This window comes from Lichenostomus cassidix, chromosome 2 (genome assembly GCF_008360975.1).
Source record: "Lichenostomus cassidix isolate B80296 chromosome 2, HeHo_3.0, whole genome shotgun sequence".
Taxonomy (NCBI): Eukaryota; Metazoa; Chordata; class Aves; order Passeriformes; family Meliphagidae; genus Lichenostomus; species Lichenostomus cassidix.
Genome location: NC_139482.1, coordinates 109,784,630 through 109,809,387, shown reverse-complemented (window position 1 = coordinate 109,809,387; position 24,758 = coordinate 109,784,630). Strand labels below are relative to the sequence as shown.

General features: G+C 39.8%; 1 protein-coding gene across 2 annotated transcripts in view; it reads right to left on the bottom strand.

Moving 5' to 3' along the window:
- Positions 1-24,758, bottom strand: part of SPIDR (scaffold protein involved in DNA repair) — a 196,690-nt gene that overhangs the window by 167,351 nt on the left and 4,581 nt on the right. For both annotated transcript variants that reach the window (XM_085052802.1, XM_085052804.1), the window contains exons 2-5: positions 22,200-22,355; positions 21,188-21,266; positions 19,488-19,673; positions 16,774-16,928 (exon numbers count right to left, since the gene is read on the bottom strand). In XM_085052802.1, the coding sequence (XP_084908928.1) occupies positions 16,774-16,928; positions 19,488-19,673; positions 21,188-21,266; positions 22,200-22,355 (576 nt within the window). The remainder of the gene's footprint in view (positions 1-16,773; positions 16,929-19,487; positions 19,674-21,187; positions 21,267-22,199; positions 22,356-24,758) is intronic.

The window sequence follows — 24,758 nt, the reverse complement described above, 5'->3', positions numbered from 1 at the left end:
TGTGTCCCTGCAGCCCATGGGGTCTACAGGGGATGCAGAGATCCACCCACAGCCCGTGGGGAGGTGCCCACGCCAGAGTGGGAGGATGCCTGGAGGAGGCTGTGAGCCAGTGGGAGACCCAGTGGAGAGAGAGGCCTCGCTCCCAAGTTGGAACAGCCTGGCCTTGGAGGACTGTGCCCTGTGGATGAGTGACCCCCATTGCAGCAGTTTTAGGACTGTCTCTCCATGGGGGAACTCATGTTGCAGTAGTTTTGGGAGGATGGCTGCTCGTGGGATTGGAGCCACACTGAAGCAGTTCATGGAGAACTGTCTCCTGTGGGAGGGACCCCGTGGTGCAGCAGGGGAAGGACTCCTCTCCCTGAGCAGAGGAAGAAGATCTTGGGTGACAAACTGACCAAAACCCCTACGCCCTGTTCCCTGTGCTGTTGGTGGGAAAGAGGGAGGGGTTGGGGGCAAGAATGGTGCTTTAAGGGCATATTTTACTTCTCATTATCCTCCTCTGACTCTGTTAGTAATAAATTCATGCTGTAACTACAAGTCGAGCCCTTTTGCCCCTGGAATGTTTTCTCCTGGTCCTTATTTCAACTCATGAGCCTTTCCTTAATTTTTTTTTCTCTTCTCGGCCCAGCTGTGGCAGGGGACAGTGAGTGAGTGGCTGTCATGGGTGCCTGGTGTTTGGCCAGTGTCAAACCATGACAACACTGTATGCTTCTAATGTCAAAGCAGTTGCCTGCCCATTCCCCTCCAAACACAGCCAGAAACACCACACCTGCAGTGGAGATGGGGTGAAGATTTTCACAGAAGAGGGAAGCTCTTTGGTAGTCTCATGTTTACAAAGTAGTTTACCGGGTTGTCAAGGAGGAAAAAGCCCCACAGCAATCCTCATACTACATGCTTTGAATACACACAATTAAATTTGTCACAAAATTACAGATGAGTCTTCCGTGAAACTTTGAAAGCCTGCCCCAGTACCCTCGCCTCTCTCCTAATTGGGTTTGGCAAGGAGCACCAAGATACTGTTAAGTCTGAAAGTTTGCTCGAGAACCAGATCCACGGGTTAGGGAAGTTTTCTCGAGCCACTCCCAGCTGGCTAGTGGGCAAACCACAGAGAGACTGCCAGAGCCTCCAAGGAGGGCAAAGTTGAGGGCAGGATGTGACACACTTACCGCAATCACGCAGGCTACTTGTCTTCCTAACACCCAGTGTGGTTTACAGCCTCTAAGCAAATGAACACGACTGTTCGCTCAAAAAGGATGAAATTGATTTTTTATTGTATTATTAAAGCATGTATTCAATAAAATCGTTTGTTCTTACACCCTTCAAATCTGTAAATGGGATACGAAAAAAAATAGTTGGGATCTCTTACAATTAAAAGATAAAGCAACAAGTCCTCATGTTTTGTAGCTGACCACAAAAGCCAACAAGGCCAGTGCTCCTTTGCCCCTCTCTATCTCCTAAACCACCTCATCTCTCTGGTACATGAAGTCCTGTAATATTTTCTTTTGCACTTTAGGGAATTTCAAGAGATTGAATGCAATTAGCTGTACCAGGACCAAAATCAGAGTAACACATTCCCTGACTTTCGTATATACTGTTTGAATTAAAACTTTCCATTGAAGCATGTTATGTTTTTATTTAACATACAAAAGAAAACCCCACCTATCCACAAGTAAGTTTAATCATAAAATCCCATTTCCAAAGCACAGCTGAATCCTGAGCCATCTCTAACCATGTTCAACTATGTACATATGAAAGCAACCACAACAGCACAAAACTCCAGCTAGTTACATACCCACCAGGTAGGAAAAAAATGCAGGCAAGAGGGAGTCTTTTATTTCCTTAAATACTACACTGTTTATCATTTGAAATGAAGGAAGACTGCATCAGATGCGTCATCCTCCTTAAAAACAAGTGTAAGGCAAGATTCAGATACTGAAAAAGCACAAAAAAACCGTGTAGTTCCGTTAACATGCCAAGTTACTAATTTGAGAGTTGGGTCATTTGCTAATAAAGCGAAGTGCACTTGCTGTCTTGTAATGTTGCAGAACCTGACAATCTAACATGTTTGCCTACTTTCTCCTCACCCATTTTTAAACATAGTTGAAATACCCATTTAGAGGGTCAGAGAAAAGAATCTAGGACATATCCATAACAAGAGTGAGTCGTTAAGTGCAGAAGCAACACAAAAACATGACTTCAGAGCAGCAGGAAGTGCAGCAGCACATGACAGATACAATCAAATCCATAGGTGAGTAAACCCAGGATAATGCCACAATTAGGTTACTGCTGCATTTCAGCTTCTTCAATATTTAAAGTCAAAGCATTTTATTTCTATTGCTGTTTTACAACACTCGTTCTGTCAGTGCCTCACAACACTTTACTCTGGAAATGACTTATTACCAGATGAAATGCATAGAAAATGAGTAAAAGGAAAAAATGTCAAGCTACCTACAGGGCAACACAACAGGATTTACGTGCTCTGTGGTTACAATAAATACAGACAGAGGCAAACAAATTGCTCCCACTTGACTATGCATACAAAACTTAAGACCTTTCAATTTATTAAATAGAAGTTATTACTGTTTGCAGCAAAGGAGGTGATGCTCCTTGCCAGCTACATATGGCAACATATTTCTAGATGCTTGTTTTTATTTTTACCAATTACAGCTTAGGGTTGATGTGTGTATGTGTGTGTTTTCTTTTTCAAAAGCTAGTGCAGGTTGAGGTATTTTTCTAAAAACAAACATACACACCTGTAGTAGTGACCACATTTTAACCACAGAAACAATGCAATACAGGCTTCTGGATTCTAGAGTTTCACAATGTTAAAACAGATTTGTACTCATATTTACTCAAGTAAAATGTCAAGTTGGTGTCTTCAGTCCTCATTTCATCCTCACTTCTTGTTAATTTCTTTATATCCAGTTATCACCTTCTTCACTTTAACCTTATGCTTCTGCTTCACTATGGACTAGTTTGCTTTAATTTGTCCTCTGTGTGGTCTTTCAGAGTTTTAGCCAAGTATTGATTTTCCACAGTACAGTTTCCTCTCTTTACAACACTACACAGTTAAGCTCATAAAACCAAACAAAAGAATCCTTTCTAACTTTTTCCAGCATTGTTTATTTAGATTTCTACGCATGCAATTAGTCTAGTTTCACACAGCAAAAATTAAAACATTGTTCTTGCTAGAAACTGCAGAGACTGAGGCACCAGGTACGAAGTTTCAGTTTCACTAAACAGAAATAACCGATCAGATTTGCTCTTCGTTTTAGATGCAAACAGCAAACCAGGGCTTCCTTTTGCTTTAATCCCATCAACGCTGGCATAATGCCACATAAGATAACATGCTAAAAAGGCTCTGGAAGCTGAGGACTTAAACACACAATAAAGCAGCAATTAAAAAATTGTGGAGATGAAGGAAACAAAGTAAGAACAGCAAGAACAAGTCAGGCCAGAGACTTGTTAAACTCAGCATCCTGTCTGGGACAGTGGCCCGTGTGAGGTGCATAAAGCAAAGCACAAAGCAAGTGACTGCTTCTTCCCCAGTACACTCCTTAGGAGTGAGGTGACTTGCAACTCCAGAACTTTCCAAAGGGTAATTATTTTACTTGCTAGGTTAATAGATTTTTCTCCAGAAAAAAAAGTCCAATCACTTTTAAGCCAAACTCTTCAGAATTCTGATAATATTGTAGAACTTCTTAATATTTTTAATGTCAGTGAAGAAAGTCATTGGAAGGGATCACAGGTGGGTCACCAGCCATATGTTTCTGATTTAGTCATTGTGGTTTATTATTGCTGCAACATCTAAAGAAGTCTCACAAAAGTTAATGAGTATTATGCTGAGAACTGTACCAAAATGTACAAAAATAAGTGGCGACCTCTGTTCAATGAATTTGTGGCAGATCGTGAGCTTAAGCAATGAAGTGTGTTTTTAAAATTCATGGTGCTGATAAAAAAAAAATACATTGAAAGATTTTTCTTGAAGTTAAACCCTACAATACCACCAACACCTGGGGATCTCCTTCAGAACATTTCATTCATTCATTCCACATCAGGAAAATGCAAGCTACATTATCATCTTTCTTCTTTTTAAAAGCAGAGCTGCTAGTGCTGCTAACAAGCAGATGGAGAATTTTTACAATTACTGCTGCAAGTCTCATAAAAATTAAATCCATTTGCTGTTCTTCCATTTAAAATGCATGGTAACAAAGCAACAGAAATTAGCATTCAGTGGTCTCTTAAATCATGCCTCCCTGCTCAAAATGTGAACATAAACCACCACACATTATATCTCCAGCAGTCTTACTTTTTCAGCTCAATGATGACAAGGATCATGACTGTGTCAAAGGCGAGTGATTATTGTCCACATTATTACTTCTGACTGCTCAGAGCATCTGAAGCATGCAAGGCAGAGAGAAAACTTCCACCACCACTTTCCAAAATCCTTACAAATTAATTGATGGCAATCAGCAGCTGAATAGCAGTATTTGAAAACCCTGCAATTCACATGGAAAGGACAAAAAAAGCTTTGCTTATGCACAACAAAATTTTTGAAGTCACAATCGACAAGCAACTTCTGCATTAAATGTGCAGAAATGCCAACCTGCGAATGCTCAAAGTAACTGCAAAGTTATACACACAACAAAAAATTATGTTAGGTACTTTATAATAACATAGTGCAACTCCTCCTCCTCAAATCTCACTGTCATTCTTGCCTTCAAAAATTGACTTGTACCACAGAAGTGTGGCATAGAAGTTATGTTGTCTTCCAATTTTATAGAAAATCATGCTCTAGTTTTCTTTTCTCTTATATTTCCATTATTTCCCAAATTATGATTCCATCCACTTGCCTCCCAACAAAATGAACTACGATAACTTAAATATTTATACTCAGCACCTGCAAGGATGATTCACCAAGTAGATATGTGCAATATTTTTCACTTAGACTTATTAAAGAGATGGATCAGCATCTTCATTATCAACGAGAGTGATACATTCAGGCTTTCTTTCTTCCTTTTTTTAACACTGAAGAAACCAAACCAGAGGTTTTGCCACAGATTTTTCCTCTAAGTTCATTAGACTTGAGAAGCCATCATTATGTATCGGAACCATTTATCTAAAATTGTAAAGCCATGCAAAAAGAAAAAAAAAAAGAATTCTCTGTCCTGTTCTGATGCCCACTTAACTACTTTTCTCCTCCATAACTGCTGTGATTAGTGCTAACACTAAAGTTTTTAACAATGAAATGCTTTTACAGATGAGAAAAGCATCACAGAATCTTTAAATTGTAAGTATTGTAAGCCACAAGTCAAAATTAATGTAAGGAACAAACCTAGCTCTGTTTGCACAGGAAAACTAGACTCAGGAGCATATAAAAGTTACAAAGTAGAGGGGAACAATCATCCTCCTGGCATTTTTTTCAGACTTGTTTCATATAAAAACATTGGTTTGTTGTTGTTTAAACCAACAGTCTTATCTATTGTCCAGCTCATTGGTTTTTAGCCATGAGAGCGGCAGTTATGCCCTATTTTATTTCCTCGTCCTAAATTTGTGCCCTTCAAAAAGTCTACTAACCTTGAAATTTTTTAATCAAACATTCCCCCCTAAACTATTTAAGAGAAAACGTCTCTCTCTCTCTTCGTCTCCTCCTCCAATTACTACAGGCTGAGGCTAATGACAAAGTTTCTTAGCCTGAAGAGCTGCTTTGGTCCTTCCTTTCTAAATCAGTACGCAAACACCATACAAAAACTCTTATATCCTTCCAACATACTATAAATATCTCACATTACAAGGAGGATCCTGCTGAGTTCCGTAAGGGAGGAATAAGTAAGTCAAAGCTTCTGTAAAGTGTCCTGGTACACAGCTATATAATCTGGTCTTACAAGCAGCTATGTAAAACTGTTACATTACTGTCCATAATACCATTAATTCTTTTCTCTATACAAGTCTGCAAAGAACAGGCCAAAACACAACATGATGCTTTATCTGCAACTGTCACAACTAAAAGGTCTTTTTTCTAATTCTGCCTTTAAATAGATAATGTATTATTAGATTGGGGTATTTATTTATTCTTTTTATACAAGTAATTATACTGTTCTGCCATTCTAAAAGATACTGAAGTGCTTTATATTCTAGACAAATCACATTATTACTGGAACATACCAGATTCCCAACTTGGCAACACAAATTATTTTTTTTACTTTCATGATGCTTCAATGTACTTCAAGAAATGTTTATGTTTAAAAAAACCCAACACAGTAATTTTTCCAATTAGTCACAAAAATTAAAGATTTCAATTAAAAAAAAATCATAAACAAAAAAGCACAGACTTACCTTTGCACTTCTCCCTCACCCAGTCAAGGAAATTAAAGAAACTTAGTCTGTAAAGCTCACTCCAAGGAAGCTAAATTCTTCTCTAGACCAGTCTGGCTAGAGCCATCACCCTCTACAAAATCTATGCTGTCTCAAAAGCTCCTCTCCTTCCCTGTGTCTGTACAAAAAGCTTTATTAAAAACATGAGGTAAGCATAAACTAGACTACGTGAAAGAACACCCTGCAGAAGCCACACAGAGCAGCAGGTGGTAGAGAACTATAGCTACAAAGGGCATCCACTGCACTGACCAAGTGGAGACTCATTTGCAACATTGTCTTTTGGTATGTGACTTCTCAATTGCTCTGCAGAGGAAGCACCGAGGGTGGCAATGGTAAAAAAGACAAAATTCATACATGCTGAAAAGCCCACAGCACATAAACATGGTCATAGCTGTAGGGGAGTCTACCAAGGATCATTCTACCCCCTTACTTTTGTCTCCAACTATGATTAATGTCAGATGTTTAGGGAAGAGTTTAAAACAGCACAAGCATTTGGCAATGTCCCCACAGAAGAGTCTTCCTGATTACAGTTTATGGCTGCAACTAGAGGCAAGATCTTTGTATTTAATTCTTAACACATTTTTCTTCCTTGAGTTTGCCCAGCTACTCTTGAACCCATGTAATCTTTCAGCATCCATATCATCCTGTGACAAGGAGCTGTGCAGCTCAAACAGTGGGATGAATCAACTCCTTTTCAATGTTGAATCAACCTGCTAATTTCACTTGGTATCTCCTAACTCTGTACAGCACCCAGCCATTTTGTTTACTTATCTATTTATGAGGCATGGGTTTCTTTCATGTCTTCTCCACAGCAATTATTTTTTGATGTTGACGATTTCTATTCTCTAGAACTTTTTGCTCATACCAACTTGCTCTGAAGCTTTTCCAGTTCCCCTGCACCTTTTTTCATGTGAATGAAAAGGCCAAAACTACTATCCACAAGTACAGTTTATGTGCAAACTTAATGGATTTTTAAAGTTGTGGTGTTTTTAGCAGCCTTTCAGAGTATCTAAAACCCAGCATAAACCTCAACCCTTCTTGTACCTGATTATTTAGGTCAGGGTGAAGCTGCTCTGCCCGTTGTGTTTGCCTTCACAGGCAGACAGTTCTAGTCTGGTTTTCGCACTTAGCTTCCCATGCACAGGGAGGTGTCAAGGTGTCTGCAAAACACCAAGTTTGCTGCAATCACTGTTTCTAAAGAGTTGCAACCAGATGAGACTACTTGGTGGCACAGGACTAAAATGTTGTATTAGGCAAGACAGAACCAGTGAACTGACACCAAGCAATGGCCAGGTGAAGGTGAATGGGGACAAGTGAATGAAATGGTGACTGCGGTGGGAAGAGGAGACAGAGTGGGAGGAGAATGACTGGGACTGAGTCAAGAAGAATGCCACTGTGCTGGGACTGAGCAGTGAATCAACAGCCATATGCAACAGCTTCTTCATGTGTCCAGGAAGTTGGAATAATAAAGCTGGGCTGAAGTTGTGAGTAGTGGGAAAGATATCATATGAAGTAACAATTTCGTAGCATATTTCCAGAGAGATCGAGGACAAAGATAAAACCATCAAGTAGTCAAGGCTGTTGCCCTGGTCTGAAGGCAAACAGTGTTATCCTAAAGGGGATAAAAAGGGATGGAGCAGGGCTGTCTGCAGCTGGCCTATACACAAGAGTGTGCTAACAGATTCCTACAGAGCAGGCAAAATCTGCTTTAACATATCACAACTATGGAGTTAGAGCCTATCATTACAGACCATCTCCAGAGAAAGGGTTAATCAGTCACCAGGGCTGTTAGTCTGGAACATGAGTGTCCTGATAACAAAAGAACTGTAAATCTGTCATCTACAGATGATTCAGACACTTGTATAGAAACTGTTTATCATAGAACATGACACAGACCCTGCCAAACTGGATATGAGAGACATTACATTTTCACACCATCCCAGTCCCTTCTTACTGTCCCCAGCAAAGTCAGCCCCTCATCCAACAACATTTCATACTTCCAAATTTCTCAAGTTTTATTACAGACATTACACACATTCTCAGCTTAATTTGTTCTGCCCCCATTTATTCCTCTCTTATCTATCCAACACACTTCCACATTGCAATGGGAACAATTTTACGACAAAAGTCATGTTCCCCATATCTTACTATCAAACTGCATTCTTTACAAGATAAAGATACAATACCATGACTAAAAAAAAAACCCAAATCAACCACAAAAGCCCACACAACTGCCTTCTTCCATACACAGATATGCAGGGAGCTTCCTCCATTAAAAAGAGATATACAGGAGCTTCACCCATGAAAGAGAAACACACTGGAAAAACCTCAGGGGTTTTTAATAACCCTGAGGTTAGTTTACAATACTTTCTAAACTTTGGTCTTCCTGTGTTTTCTAAGATATTCTAGATTTACTTCCAGATCTTCACAATTCAGTAGATTCTATAAAGAGCTGCAACACACTAACCCTTATTACAAAAGGAACTTTTCTGTTTTGGGGTAAAGTGGCAAGAAACTCATTAGAAGATGAAGCCTAAATACAGGGATAGTTGGATGATTTTGGTACACCTCATGTTTTACTTGTTCTGCTAGGAATGGAATGACCTTGGAAATTTAGGTGCCTTGTTTTCGCTTAAAAGCCATTTTATAGGCAGTGTTACACATGCCTTTTTTTTTTTTTTTGAGATAGACATATGCATGCCTTTCTTATACTGCTGCCACAAACCCCAACAGTAAGAATCACTAGTGAAAAGATGGAAACTGCATCTGCACTAGGAACCTTAAAACAACATCCAATGCTTTTTTTTTTTCCCACAGCTGGATGCAACAAACATCCTTTTAGTAAAAGAGGCAATCTACTCTGTTCAGGTCTCCTTCCAGAACTACAGTATTTAGAAAGCAGGTTTATAAGAAAGAGAAATTATTAAGACTGGTCCTATGTATCCCAATAAAATTTCTCTTCCACCATTTTCTTCAAAAAGAATTTTCAACAAATTCAAATCAATCTCTCCTCCAAGTTATCATGACAACTCTTGACACAGTCTGGAAGACAAAGTTAGACAAATCAAAACTCAGCAGCTTTCTCACCGAGCTCACGTCTCTTTGCAGGGTGCAAAACTATTAGCAACTTATCCATAATTGCAAACAACAGAAAGCCTCATCAGAGGTGAAGAAACCAAGAAGACAAAAGCCTTTAACTTCCTTTTAATGTTGTTAATTCCTCTGGCCTTATCCTTTCTCTACTTTCAAAGGAGGGCACTGCACTCCCAGCAGGGCATGCTCTACTCATCCCTGTAGCTTCTTCTGCTGCAGCACCAGGCAAGATACCAATAAGAGACAGATGAGACCCTCTTTCTTTGCTTCATCTCTTTAGATGGAGGTGAGAGCCCTGACAGGGCAAACATACAATGCTTTGCTTTTCCATTTTACTCCTGAAGATCCTTTGTGGTGCTGTGAAGAGCCATGCTCCGGAGAGGTGCCAGACCTGAGGAAATGCAGACGCCTCGTGTGGCATGCAGCTGCAGGAAAGCTAACACAGGCCACTTGAATCTTGTTTAAAACACCAGGCAGACTTGGGGAGGATGTGGGAAGACCACAAAGAGAGGGGCATTCAGTGCATGGATACCACGATAGCAATGCTGTCAGCTGCGCTTAAAGTTGTTGCTCTCCAGAGCTGTGTAAGAAAGAATACGGGGCTCAGCTGAAGCCTTAAGTTAAACAAAGCAGAGGGGTTGGATTAGCATTCACAAACAGCCTAGTGCTTCAAACAACATAAAAAGACAGCCTGGGAATGACAGTTCAAGGCAGTAAGGTCTAAAGTCTGTTTATGTCACTGTGATAGCTGCTGTGATCCATCAGATTTCATACATCCAGAATGTGGTACACAGAAGTCTCTGCTAAACTTAGTTAATAAGTCATCCAGGAATTCCACAAACTAGGCACAAAGCAGCACAGCTACCTCAGTGACACTGTGAATAACCTACAAAAGCACCTGTAAGTATGAAAATTGTGGTCAAAGATGCTTCTTTCAAAATGGGCATCATGGACTTCAGACATTTTTACATCACCAAAAATACACTTAACATGTTGCTCATATGACTGTGTCCTTCTTGAGGAGGATAATGAGCCAATTCAGCCACACTGATATTTGAGCTCCTGTGTCCTGGAATTATAAAACAAAATATTCCCAAGATAATTTAAACCATCAAAGCAAGGAACATCTGAGCCAGCTAGGTATTAGCTGAACTAGTGTCATCAGTCCTGTTTTAAATTTAATGGGGTCATTGTTTAACTACAGACTTAAAAAAAAAACCCTAGTTATAATACAAATAGCTAAAGCGCACCCAGAAACATCCTGTTTCCTATTCTGATAATCTGACCAAGTCATGGAAACAGAAAGTTGAGAGGGGAATATTGTCTGTGACTAAGGAAAAAAGCTTCAAGGCTTGAGTCCTGAATCAGAAGATGCAGAGACATCCCTGCAGCTGGGATGCAGCAGAAAGCCGCTGGTGCACAAGTTCAGTTTTGTCTGGTCATTCAGGTGTGTAGATCCTTCTGACTTGCAGGTATGAATGCAAAAGCTGTCTGTTTCTGTACCACTATTGACTTGCAGTCTGCTGATCTGAAGGCCCAGCTGAAGAGTCCTGCTAGCAGAGACCAGCTCTACCCAGAAAAGTAAGGTTCCTGTTTTTGGAAAGACAGGGAGGAGAGAGACAGGGAAGGGAAAAGGATGTTGCCCAGACCAGTTATGCTGCCTCCATCCTTCAAGTTTTCCAGGATGCAGCTAGATAAAGCCCTAAGCAACCTTGTCTGACCTTGTATCTGAGACTGTTTTGTGCGGGTTGAACTGGAGAAATCTTGAAGTTGCTTCCAACCAGACTTATTCCATAAAGTACCAATTTAGAAATAATTGTAAATGTGTGGGTATTTTGTATATATTTTAATACACTTCCTTCAGTAATGAACTGACAAAAATAAGTGCTTGCAATTACATGGTCACATCATCACCCTTTATCCATGTTAAGTCATCAGTCTGACAGGATGACACAAATTCCATTTGCCATAATAATGATTCCCTACCTTGAGATAACCTGTTTTAAATTCTGTTACACAACTATAGTTCTAGACTCAATTCTAATTACCAAGCAAATGATAGTTATAACTACTATTATAATGGCTCAAGAAAGCCAGGACACGAAAGCAAGTCCAGAAATAACAGCAAATCTTGGCCTGCCCATCTTTTAAGTGACCTCTTCAGAATTTGATAAAGTATGTTGAAACCTCCTCAATGTAATGCCACAGAAGGACAGAATCTGTTGGGGTTTCTTTGTTTTTTGGGGTTTTTTTTAAAGAGCCAAGTTAAGACAGTAATAAATCCATGAGCTGAGCAACTGAACTTAATTTGAAAGATCAGAAGGCCTCAGGTAAAAGATACAGACCTACATATATCCATGCAGGAAGGACTTCTAAAGTAATGTGGTCCTCACTCAGGGAAAACCCAAAAATAAAGCTTTTGCACAACATTAAAATAGTTTTTGCACAATATTCCATATCACATCAGATCGCCCACTATCAGGGCACACAGACTGCAGCACAATAGAGAGCTGAGAATGTGGTAGGGATTTATTTGAGTTCCGAAACACATAATATACAGCAAATCTCTTTCTCAGTTGTCTATCTGCATTCAGCGTAATAGTTTGGGGCTATTACCCCTCTCTAGGTATTCCAGTCCCTACCTACCAGGTGCCTATGAGAGAGCTGGAGAGGGACTTCTTACAGGTTTTGTAGAAATAGGACAAAGGGGAATGGCCTCAAACTGAATCAGAGCACCTTTAGATTAGATAATAGGGGGAAAATTTTTACTGTGAGGGTGGTAAGACACTGGAACAAGTTGCCTAGATAAGTTGTGGATGTCCCAACTCTGGAAGCGTTCAAGGCCAGGTTGGATAGAGCTTTGAGCAACTTGGTCTAGTGAAAGGTGTCCCTGCCCATGACAGGGATTTGGAAACTGGATGATCTTTAATTTTCCTTCCAACCCAAACCATTCCATGGTTCTAAGATTTAAAGGGAACAAGCTCTTAACCATGTGAGTTTTTAATGAATTTTCGCCCAAATCAGAAGATCAGCAGACAAGTGTCTACTGCACTTATTAGTGTGCTGTGCAATGAAGAGGACCTGTTGCAAGCAGTTAAGCTTTATTCATGCTACATAGCAAATACATAAGACTAATTCCTCACACCGTTCTGGGATAAACATCACTTGCTCCACATATTAAGCAAGCAGCTAATCTGGCTACCCATCAGAAACGGATAAAGTGGATTTAACATACAGGACACAAAGAACAGACCATACTCTTGTAAGACACCAAAATTATATACTCCATAAAAGTGCTGGCCTACTTTAAGGGATTAAGTGTTTTGAGAAAGGATTCAAGAGGGGACAGTGATGCCACTCAGTGCATAGACAGGGCCAGAGAAAGCTCCCAGTTTCGGAGGTAGTATGGCAGGAGACATGAATTCACCCATAGGAGCATACGTTTTCATTCAGCTCCTAGCATTTAAATGTTTGGAAGTTATAAATAATTCATAGATAAACAATTATTACAAAATATGGAACTTCAGCTCATGAGACGAATAGTCTCTACACAAGTTTGGCAAAAAGTGGTCACTACCAATCCATAAAAATATGGAACTTTTCAATTTTGAAGTGATTACATAGTGCTCCTCTGGAAAACATGTATGCTTAAAAACTAACATTAACAGTTAATCTTTATTTTAGTACCATGAAATGGTACTAAAGGAAAATGGCACTCCAAGAAAAAAGTTCCCCTATGTATCCACCACTGGCAACTGAAAGTCAAGGAACTCTAGGAATAGAACCATCTGGGATCAGGCCTTGTCAGATCTTTGCCCTGCATCATCTTAAGCAAAAATCCAACCACTTATAGGTCAAATGAAAGTTAACATAAAATAACTCTCTCATCCTCTAAAAACAGCCAAACGAAAGCATTGCCCTGTCATATCTTGCACATGCTTTCTTCAAAAATCCTGAACTGAAGACAAAAATTAGCTGCTCATCACAAGGCCAGCTTCAACTTGCCTTCCTCATTATCCTCTATCAAGCAGCTTTACACATCAGAAGTGGATGTGATAGGAAAGACACAGCACAGGGACTTGGAACATAAACTGAATCGTGACTGCAGCTTTACAGCCTACAGATAAGCAAGAGTCTTATCTTCCAACCAAAACAATACATGAAGCTTTTCTATGCAGTTAATTATCGCTGAATAGAAGTAATTTTTAAATAGATATATTAGTATATAAGGCAGTGGGGGGAAGCCATAGTTATTCATCTTCTGAGATTTACCAGTCGAAACCTAATACACTCTTACCAAAAATAAATACTACCATAAAGATATTTTGGCAGTAATCCTAAACCTCCAGAACCTCTTGGTATTTGGCATATTTTGAAGTGGGGTAAAATAAATTTCATGGTCTTTTGATTATCCACATACTCCATTAGATTCTAGATATTTAGTAAATACCACAAAAATGATGATATATCAACATTTGGCTTTTTTTCCCCTTCCCTCACCATGATGTAGGCCACAAAATTAACAGGCTTTTTTAAAGAATACTCATACAGCAAATGACCTCCTATAGTGAATAGTGCTTTTCTAGTCTCTCTTGGAAACCTCTCAGCTTGCCTGCAGTTTTTTTCTAACAGTTTTTTCCTTGGAAAACAGCATATCCCAAGTAAAGCAAAACAAAGACTGCAATAGGCAGAGCAATCACTGGGGATTTACCCTCCTGCATACACTGAATTCCCAGAAGGAAGTTTTCTGGTGAGGGTGACCACCCAGGAAAATTCCCACAGCGTGGCACTCCAGCTGGGATGGGGGAAGGGGAAATCTGTAGAGACAACCTCAGATTCCCAATGTACCTGCATCTTTTGTACTAGCATAACTATTCTGGTTAGATTTAAAAACTTTTTATTACAGTATGGTTGCATCCCAAAAAACCCTCTCATGAACACCATTTACTAATATGAACGTGTCTCATAACATTTTTCCAGCTTTCCATGTACACTGGGACAAGTCATCTGGTGTAATAAAAACAGGACAACTTTTACCACTCGCATAAACCTCAATTCTGTTTTCACAACTTTATGCAGACCATGTAGTCTCTTGTGACACTGCAGCCTGGGACTTGGGCTATATGAAATAAGTTCTTCATAAACCTAAAAAACTAGACTAACCCTTGCTGAACTCTGAGCTATAGATGCTAGAGTGAGACTGACACCCACAGGAGCCTGAGAGAGTCAGATCATACATGTTGACACAGCCAAACCTGCTGCTTCACAAAACCAATTAGGTCAGAAAAGACCTCCAAGATTGTCAAGTCCAACCTATGACCAACATCCACCTTGTCAAATAGACCATGGCAATAAGTGCCACATCCAGTCTTTCCTGAAAACACCTCCAGGGACAGTGACTCCACCACCTCCCTGGGCAGCCCATTCCAATGTCTGATCACTCTTTTTGTCAATAAATTATTCCTGATGTACAACCTGAGCCTCCCCTGGCACAGCTTGAGGCTAATTTCTTTTGTCCTCACTTGTCACCTGGGAGAAGAGATGCCCCCACCTGGCTGCAGCCTCCTTTAAGTGGTTGTAGAGAACGATAAGGTCTCCCCTGAGCCTCCTCTTCCCCAGGATAAACACCCCCAGGTCCCGAAGCCGCTCCTCATCAGACTTGTGCTCCAGACCCTTCCCCAGCTCTGTCGCCCTTCTCGGGACATGCTGCAGCCCCTCAGTGTCCTTCCTGTGGTGAGGTGGCCACGGACAGAGCCTGTCCCACCCTCCAGCCCCAGCAAGGCAGCAGGACCCTGCGATGGAGCAGATTCCTGGGAAACTGGAGGCTGCTCTCCCTCCCGTGCGAGCAGGACTCCCTATCACACTCCATCCTCATTCACTCGCAAGCATTTTAGTAGAGAACCGGTACATAAACGAGTTTTAATACGGCTTTGATCCACTTCGCTAACAGCCTTCCCCGTCCTCGCGGCCCTGACCGGGCGAGGTTCCCGGGCCTGCGGTGCCCTCTGCCGGGCTGCTCCAGCAGGGATTCCCGGCTGCTCCCGGCGCTCCGACACCCGCACCTCCTCCGGCCGGTGTTTCCCGGCTGCCAGGCGAGTGCTGTCCCCTTCCCCGGCTGGGCTCCTCTGGGGTCACAGCCCAGCCCCTCCGCTCTGCCCGCCCCGGCTGTCCTTCCGCCACGTTGTGGGGAGTGCTGCCGGAGCAGGGCTCCCTGGTGCGGCACCAGACCCCAGCTCCAGAGAGAGGGTAACTCACAGAATCAGTCAGGCTGGAAAAGACCCCTGAGATCAGTGACTCCAACCTCTGAACAAACACCATGTCAACTAGACCAGAGAACTAAGCACCACGTCCAACCTTTCCTTGAACACCTCCAGGGACAGTGACCCTGGGCAGCCCATTTCAAATGTTACTTTGGCCTAGGGTACCGTCCCATCCCAAGTGTTTTCACACAGGCCTTTTCACTGTAAGATACTAAATAAAGATCTATCGTTGACACAGAATGCCTTCTTTAGACATAAACTTACATTTTCTGCAGTTTAAAAAAAAAAAAAAGTAGCTACAGTATCTTAGCCAATAAGATTCAGTTCTTACTATTTTCCCTTTCTGGAGCTCTGCAATCCTCATCACTGAAAGGGAGTCCTGCAAGAAGTCTTTTACCTCATCATGCTCTATTCCCAATACCTGGATTTTTAGATACTCATGGTATCAAAGTACTAAAGAGAAATAGGAAATGGTCTCTCACCCACAACACTACAGGAAATTTGGGCATCAACTTGTCGCAGACAGCCAGGGACTGTAGAGAGTCCAGATGATCACATCTCTGGTGAGAAACCCACCCGACGACTTTTTGCATACACATTGAAATACAAGAAATTCAATTTTAATATAAGAACAAGTTGCTTTACTGCAAGGGTGGCCAAGCACTGGCACATGCTACCCAGAGAAGTTATGCAGTCTCCGCTTTTGGACGTACTCAAAACCCAACCAGACACAGCCCTGAACAGCCAGCTTCAGCTACCCTGCCATAGGCAGAGGGGTTGGACTAGACACTCTCCAGAGGTGCCTTTCCACCTCAGTCACCCTATGATTCAGTGACCACATTACCAAGCTCTGTGTCAGGGGCACTGCTTGGTTTTGAGGTTTGGCAGTCAAAGAAAACACCTTGAAATTCTTGTGCACAGAATTCCTTCTGAAAAGATAAGGTAAGCAAAATCCTCTCATTCCCCCGATTCAAATGCAAACATATGTGAATACATTCCATAATTATAGCATTATTTTTTTCTTTAACTTGGAACAGTTTCTCACCTTACAAAGTTCAACGTTCTCCTCTTTGACAGGCAGAGAATTAGTATTTGTGCAAGAGTCCGAGTCTGATATCTCTACTGAGCTGTCATCTTCTGATCCATCACACCTATCAGTGGAATCAGTATCCTTCTCCCAGTCGATGACCTTCAATTCATCTAAAACAGAATATTGGTAAAAAGAGTTTTTCTTAATCACCATCAATGATAAGCATGAAATCAAAGTCATACTACAGCAATCCTGAACTTAGGGGGAAAATTGCAACGTTATTTTTTACCTATGTTCAAATGATCTTTAAGTATTTTGTGTCTCATAAAAGCTAAATCCTACTAGCAGAAAATGTTCTATGAAGAAAGATAAAAATGACATACATACAAAAAAAAAAAGATTTCAAAGTATTGTCTGCAAAGAGGCAGTGCATTTAACTGCACAGGTAGGTAAGGTGTTCTTTTTAGTTTAGTTATTATTAATTTTTCCATGGTTTACTTAGGGGGCTTTTTTGCCCAGCTGCATTGGATTTTCCAAGTGTACTAGTTCAGAATTAACTGTTCTAAGCAAAAGCCTTAAACAATGTTAACTAACATCTGCTGTTGGTGGTGACCCTCACAGAAGAATGAAAAAGCTAGTTGAAATGGTCACCTCCTAGAACACCATGCTTAAACATACAGGTCTGCAAATCAAATCTCCAAGCACATCAAAGAGAAAATTGTTGAGGACAAGTTAATAGAAACAGGCATAAGAATGGAGCTAAAAAAACCAACAAATAAAAATGCCCCAAACAAACCCACAATGCAATGGCAATAAACAAAGATATGCAGACAGAAATGCAGAGCTTTTCTTCCACCATCCTCATGACCACATGGTATTTAATGCAACTCCAAAAGTCCATTTTTTACTCCAAGGATCTACTGAACTCCATGGAAATCTGTGCTGCAGTAGCACCTTCACTGTCCTTTAGGTCCAAGTGCCACAAGGTACTGAGAAGGATAATTTCAATATATTTTGTACAAATGAGCATGTTTGAAGGAGAAGGGATGAAAGCTTTTTTGGGGGTTGCTTTTTTTTTGCTTTTGTAAATGTCATATTTCTAACACTGGAATAGTCATGTACAGGAGAGAGGCAGCAGAGAAAGGAGCACAATGCTCCAGGCACCTGTACATATCCATTGAACTGTGGCAGTACCTTCTGTACTTGGCAGTGCTACAGTAATATAAATCACTAGTTTCTACAGCAAACTTCCAAACTCTGGTCACCCAGACTAATAAACATGCAGTTATAGTGTTGCCTCCTTTTTCACACATCTGAATGCATTTCTGTTTCTGACAATGAGGAAGCTTCATCAGAAAATTTAAACATGGACATCATCAACCAAGGTAGCACAAAGAGGTTTCTCTTGAAGCTGTGTGACAAGTTGCATGCAAAGTGGGTTTTTTTGCATGCAAAGTTCACAGTGAACTTCATGTGAAATCAAACATCACTTTTAAAAATATTTTTCACCTACTGTCACCCCACATATATATGCACACACACACAGACACACTATGTATAATGCTAAAATTTGTGTATGATAGTTACTTCAAAAACATGGAAATTACAGTTCTTTTACTCCCCACTGCTTTCACGATATTTTTGGGTTTAGAAGAACAACATGACAATTACTGGATTTTCTCAGTAACCTTCAAGCAGATACATAATACATCAGGGTTCCTTCAATTACACAGAGAAACCAAATTTTGCCATCTTACAAGATGAAAAATAAGTCTGGGCATTGTCTCTTAAAAAAAAAGAGAAAGATTAAAACCTGCAGGATATACTTGCAGGGGACAAGTAAATGATATTAATGGTAGGTTAGAAAAATTCCTGGTCAGGAACAGACTACAGTTTAGAAAATGAACACTCCTTCCTTTTCGAAAAGAAGAAAATTACTAGGAATTTCAAAATATAACATCAGATATCTCAATTACAGTGCTATAAAGATGGTAAAAATATGGACGAAAGAAGGAATATTTTGCATTTTTGTTTTAAACCTAAGGAACGTATTTAACCAATGTCATACACGGAACAAAAAGTCATCAGTCAATCCATTTGCTCAGCTTGCAGCAGTGTTTGAATGCTTTGCCAGACATCCAGGATCCACTCTAACTGTAATATTTCAGATCCAGCTGAAGTATTACAAACTTATTTTTTACAATGAAAAGACCTCCTAACAAGTTCTAATGTAACTTATACATTTTCCTAATTAATACTTATATAATGGAGCACACAAGCAAGGATTTTTGTCTTCAGCTGTACTTTTTAATCAATTTCTCTCCCCTCTGTCATTTCCTGCTCCATGAATTACAAAGGAAGTTCTAAGAACTAAGCTCATGGCTGTTCACACAGTGCAGCTAACAGGGGAAGCAAGGAATGTGTTCCAAAATGAAAATGCATGCCACAGAAGATGATGCTATCTGCAGCTGCAAAGTCTGCCATATCTAGTCAGTAGATGCAGAAAACAGTCTTTCTTTATTCCAAGGTTTAAAGTTTTTGTACATAATTTATACTAAGAGCTTACTCTATACCCAGACGAAATTTACGGAAAAAACCCAAACCTCCAACTGATTTAACCAAAATAGGAACAGATCATGTCATTTTGTCAGAATGACCCTAAGAACATTTTCATTAGAGCACCTGAAACTGACAGAAGGTTTCTTGTTAAATCTTGCATATCAACTTACCTTCACTACTTCTGTCCTCTAACAACAAATCATGTCTGCTAGGTGATTCCTCTGTTTTGGAAGCATCACTTTTTTTGCTGTGCAACCTTGGAATCAATGTTTTATTTTCATCATCTGAAAAATCACTGCCACTAGAGGTCCATACTATGTCCTCAGCTTCCTTAGAGCTTTCAGCAGCAGCTGCTCCTATGAAAAAGTATTGCAAAATGTTAGATTGTTACAGAAATGCGATGTTGTTATATTTAAAAGTATTAAAAAATTAATTGTACTATTTTTTAACAGGCAAAATTATTAATTCTGTTACTAGGCATCAGAGATTAATAATGAAGCATTAACTCACATGTATTTCTTATACATACATGCATTATTTTCAGTTTAGTTCTCCACAATAAATGCTAACACTTCATTTTATACAATGAGGCTACCACTGTGTCCTTCAGCAGAGTGAGGACAAGTCATGACTATCTGACATTTAGTCCCCCTACACACAGTCCTAACACTCCTCCACTTCCTGGCATGTACCCTTGTAAAATGCTAAGTGGTTTAAAGAAAGACTGTCCTTAAAATTCTGGGTTTGGGAGCTGTCTGACTTTATCCAACAAATAACAAAGGAATAAAAGCATTCCATCAGTAGAGATGTCCAGTTTTTTCCTGAGAGGAAAAAAAACCAAATTTCTCAGGTGCTGCAAAGAAAAGCTGTTGTGCTTTTGAAGTAAGACATTTTAATTCAAAATATCTTCCTGCATCATTTTTAGTAACAAAACCAAGGAGAAAAGAATTCATGCTTAGCATGGAGCATACGGAACTAGGAATCATAAAAAGGCAGAACTTTCCACTTCCTACCACTACTAAAACTCTGTAACTAAATGGGAATTAGGACAATTACAGTGGATTTGGAATTAGGCAGAAGGGCCCAGAAGAGAGAAACACAACCACATCTCCTCCTGCAACACAGAGGGGTTCTTCTTCGAAATCTAGGAAAGCTAGAGCCCCAAAAGGTAAGCAAAAAGTGCCCAGTAGGTCACCCACTTACATCCAACAGAAGCAGCCCAGCTGCTGGAGCAAGGAGAAATGCAGACTGAAGCATACCACCCCCTCTCTTGTTCCTTTCCTCCAGACTCAGAGAAAACGGACAGAACTGGAAAGACTCAGTAAGTCCTCCTCCTCTTTATTCTGCCTGGAGTTCTTTTTTATAATGACAATATTAAGCAGCTTGGGGGCATACAGAAGACTGTAAAAGCAGGAGGTTGACAAAATTCTGGTTTTCTATCTATTGCTCATATTTACAAAATATGTGTTCTCTCATGCCTGCTTGTCTGTCTAGAAGAAGACACCAGTGAATCCTCAATCTATACAGCTAAGGGCTATTTTTCATTCCCTCCTGATAAAAATGTGAAGGATTTAAATATTCCATCCTTGTTATAACACACCCTGTATACAGCATTAGTGATGCTTCTTTCACCTGTTCAACAGCAACAGCTGAGTGCCTGCAGCTTTGCAGAATAAACTTCTGACACACTGGGTGAATAAAAGAGCCCAACCACAATAGCAAGAAACTGTGTGTCTTAGCAAAATTACCTTCTAATTACAACAACAGAAGAAGAAAGCAACCAGTATTTTGAGTCAAGGCCTACTTTAATATAGCACAAAACAAAGTAACAATATTCTGACAATGTTAACATCACATAATCGTAACATACTAGCTGCACTTTCAGTAGATGTAAACAGTGGTCCAAGATGCTTCTTAATCCTGGATTTCTTATTAACAGGTCTCTGGGCCTATATTAAAGAGAGACAGAGATTCAATCACTAAGACATTAAAAATAATTTTAGCATGTATCAATATATTCAAAGCTGTTGCTATTCACCCACCAAAGCTCAGCAGAACAATTTCAAATTATTTTTTCTGTCTTTTACAAGTCTGTGATGTAATAAATGAGGTATTAAAGCATAAGAACAGTAACATAAAACCTGAATTTTCATAGATTTGGAAAATACAAACTTACTGTGACTATGAAAGAAATCACATGTGACCTTGAGAAAAACAAGAACCAGTATTTTCAGCATTAAAATGTCAAAGTGGGTAGTAACAGTATGCTTGATAAAATATGTACCCTATTGAAAGTTTACAGAAAGAAGTACTTGATCACCCTGTCTCTGATTTTACTAATTCCCACAAGATATGCAACACTGTGACTGCTCAGTACCAAAAGAAGAAACAGAAAAACAACTTGGTTGATAATGATTGTCAGCACAAAACACTTCTTAGAGTTGGCTAAACATCTCTGTTCATGATCAAGCAGGATTTTCTACTCTTAATTCACTAGTACAAACACATTATTTAGGTCTATCAAAAAAAGTTTCAGGTGCAAACTACAGTACTTTTGTCCCATATTCCACTCAATTCCAAATGTCGAATTACTTTTGCATCCTTCAGTGTATTATTGAAATTTTCTAAGTGATAAGTGCTATCTAGAAAACAACATATTAACATACACTCAGCAAGTTACACTAACAAGTTAAGACAATGTCCTTATGTAACTGTGTTTTCCATTTTTTGTCTATTTTGACAGTTGTAACAAAATGCTGTTAGTTTGGAAACAACACCAAAAGAAAAAAAAAAAAAAAAGGCAACATCTTATTATTCAGTCAAGCATAGAAATTTACTGTCAGTTTGCATCTCTTTGTTACACCACTAAGGCAGCATTTTACCTCCAGCACTGAAGAGCTCTGAAAACCATCCCCACACCTAAGCCACGCATTGGAAATCGAAGCAGCAGACACTGATGTCTTGACATTTGACTTTTTCACATGTAGGGGTGTCTCATCTGGGAATGGTGTGCATTCTGCATTCCAAAGTCTCTTCCGCTAGAGAAAGGAAAAACAAACCCATTAGAAACACTGTGTAGATGTAATCAATTTCAAGTTAAACTTACTTAATCCAGATTGCCCCTAGTATTTTCTGAATGTTTACAAACAAATTCCAATTTTTAATGAGATGGGGGGGAAAGTCTCAAACATTTGCAAGCATCTTTTATGCAGCACTAAACAATAATACCACCACCAATGTCAGGGGTAAATTTAATTTTTGGTAAGTACACTTTCTGTTGGTCTAAGTTATATCTCATAGTACCTGATAGCTGCTCAGTGAAGCTGAAAATATTATGTTACACATAAAAAGAACAGCTCAGTTAAATACAATTTAACTAAATAATGCCTTCAAAGTTGTATTTAATCTGATTTAATTTTGCTTATGCAGGAAGTCAAACTTGGTATCACAATGCAGGTCACCATTAAAAAATAACCAACCAACCAAAAAAAACTACCCCAGACCCTTTTGGCCGTAAGAATTACATTTGTTTACATAACTATTCTCCCACCAAAAATCCCATCCCCTTACATGGGATGCCAGAGGTCATTTGGATTATTAGATAAATCACAGACAGGATTGCTGATTAGCATCCAGTGCTAGTTTCATGCAAGAGATTGTATCATCTGAAAATAGCTGAGGATGAGGTCTTTGGATGTGATAACAGGCAATTCCATCTCTCAGATTCAACACCCATTTAGACACAGAAATTGAATTTGAGCACGATAAACATCTTATCCTACTATGCTACTGAAACTTATCTTAGAAAACGCTTATTATATCATCTCTCTGAATATGTCTGTCATCTTCTGATATACTTTTTCTCTACAAGTTCTTACAAGCAACTACAGTTCTTACTTATAAATAATTATTACTCCAAGATTAAGTTAATCAGCACACACATTTTCAGCCAGACTGGTCAGTCAGGACTGTAGCATACACGTCAAACATATGCACAACAAAGAATCAAAAAGTAGAATCATAGAATATGCTGAGTTGGAAGGGACCCACAAGCACCATAGAAGTCCAGCTCCTGGCCCTGCACAGCCCCAAGAAACACACCATGTGCCTGAGAGCACAAGCATTTGGCACTTTAACGCACATTTGTTTTCCATAGGTTTTTTTCAGTGCTTTTGAGAATGAAACAAGCATTTTCCAAAAGTGTACAGTTAGCAGCATCTTACTTCACCTCTCCAGTCATACAGTCCTGCTGTGCAGGGCAAGAAGACAGAGCAAAGCAAATGGGCTTTGCAGTTTCCACTGATCATAACAGACCCTGCTAAGAGCCTCTTCTAAACCTGCTGGGAATATTTACACCTCAAAGCAGCTACTCATTATCACTAAAGTTAAATTGTCCCCATAACTACTCCCACAGATATATGAAAGGTATGACCTTGAATCTGATGTGGTATTAAATCCAGAATCAACAGCGCTTTACTAAGAACACAATGTCAGGTAAGGAGACTGAAGCAGTTTAACAAAAAAGGGTTAATATTATGACATAAAGGGAATTTGAACACAGCTTCCCTCCAAGTGAAGATGCTGGCCCAAGCTTCAATTTCCAGAGCACTTAGACAGGAACCTCTCCATTGGGCTGTCCTCTTGGCAAGTACTTCTGCTGGTTCTTAACCTTAGTTGGAAGTCTTAGTTATATGCCTGGTTTTGTAGCTTCTAGATGATTTTGGGAGACACATTTTGCAGACAAAGACTTACAGTGTCAAATAGGGTTCATCTAAGCTTATTTGTTGAATGGGATGCTCCAGTTCTGAGGAATGTGTGTCTGTGCCAACAGCAGCACCCCAGCTTGCAGATTTACAGCACATCACTTTTGATGGTTGGTTAAAAGCAGAAATAGTTGCAAATAAGTGAAAAAGAAACACAGGTAAATGCACGCACAAAGAGTTGCATGAAGGCTTCATGATATACTTCTATTGTTAGGAAGCTTAATAAACACAGAACTAGGGAGTTACTCTCTGTTAAGTCTCTCATTCATGTCATTCTTAAAATCATTACATTTCCTGACAGACAGCAAACCTCTGTTTCTCTGTGCTGTGAATGGAGCAAAGAAAGAGCATGAAATAAGAGGTAGAGGATGAACAGAAGAATGTGGCAGCTGAGACATGACCACTGCTGCACAATTGCCAAGACTTGGGAAGGGAGCACCACATAAAAGTCAGCAGGATAAAGGCTACATGTAAACTCCCTCTTCCTAAGTAAGAAGGCTTAGGGTGCACATAGAAAGAACACACTTGCAGGTGACAAGCTTAAAATAGCAGACAAATACAAGCAGAACGAATAGCTGGGTTTATGCTTAGATGGTTCCACTTCTATTTAGAGTGCAATGTGAAGTGGCACTGGAAGTGACTTTTAAACAACTGAAATTCAGAGCCCTAGACAGTCTT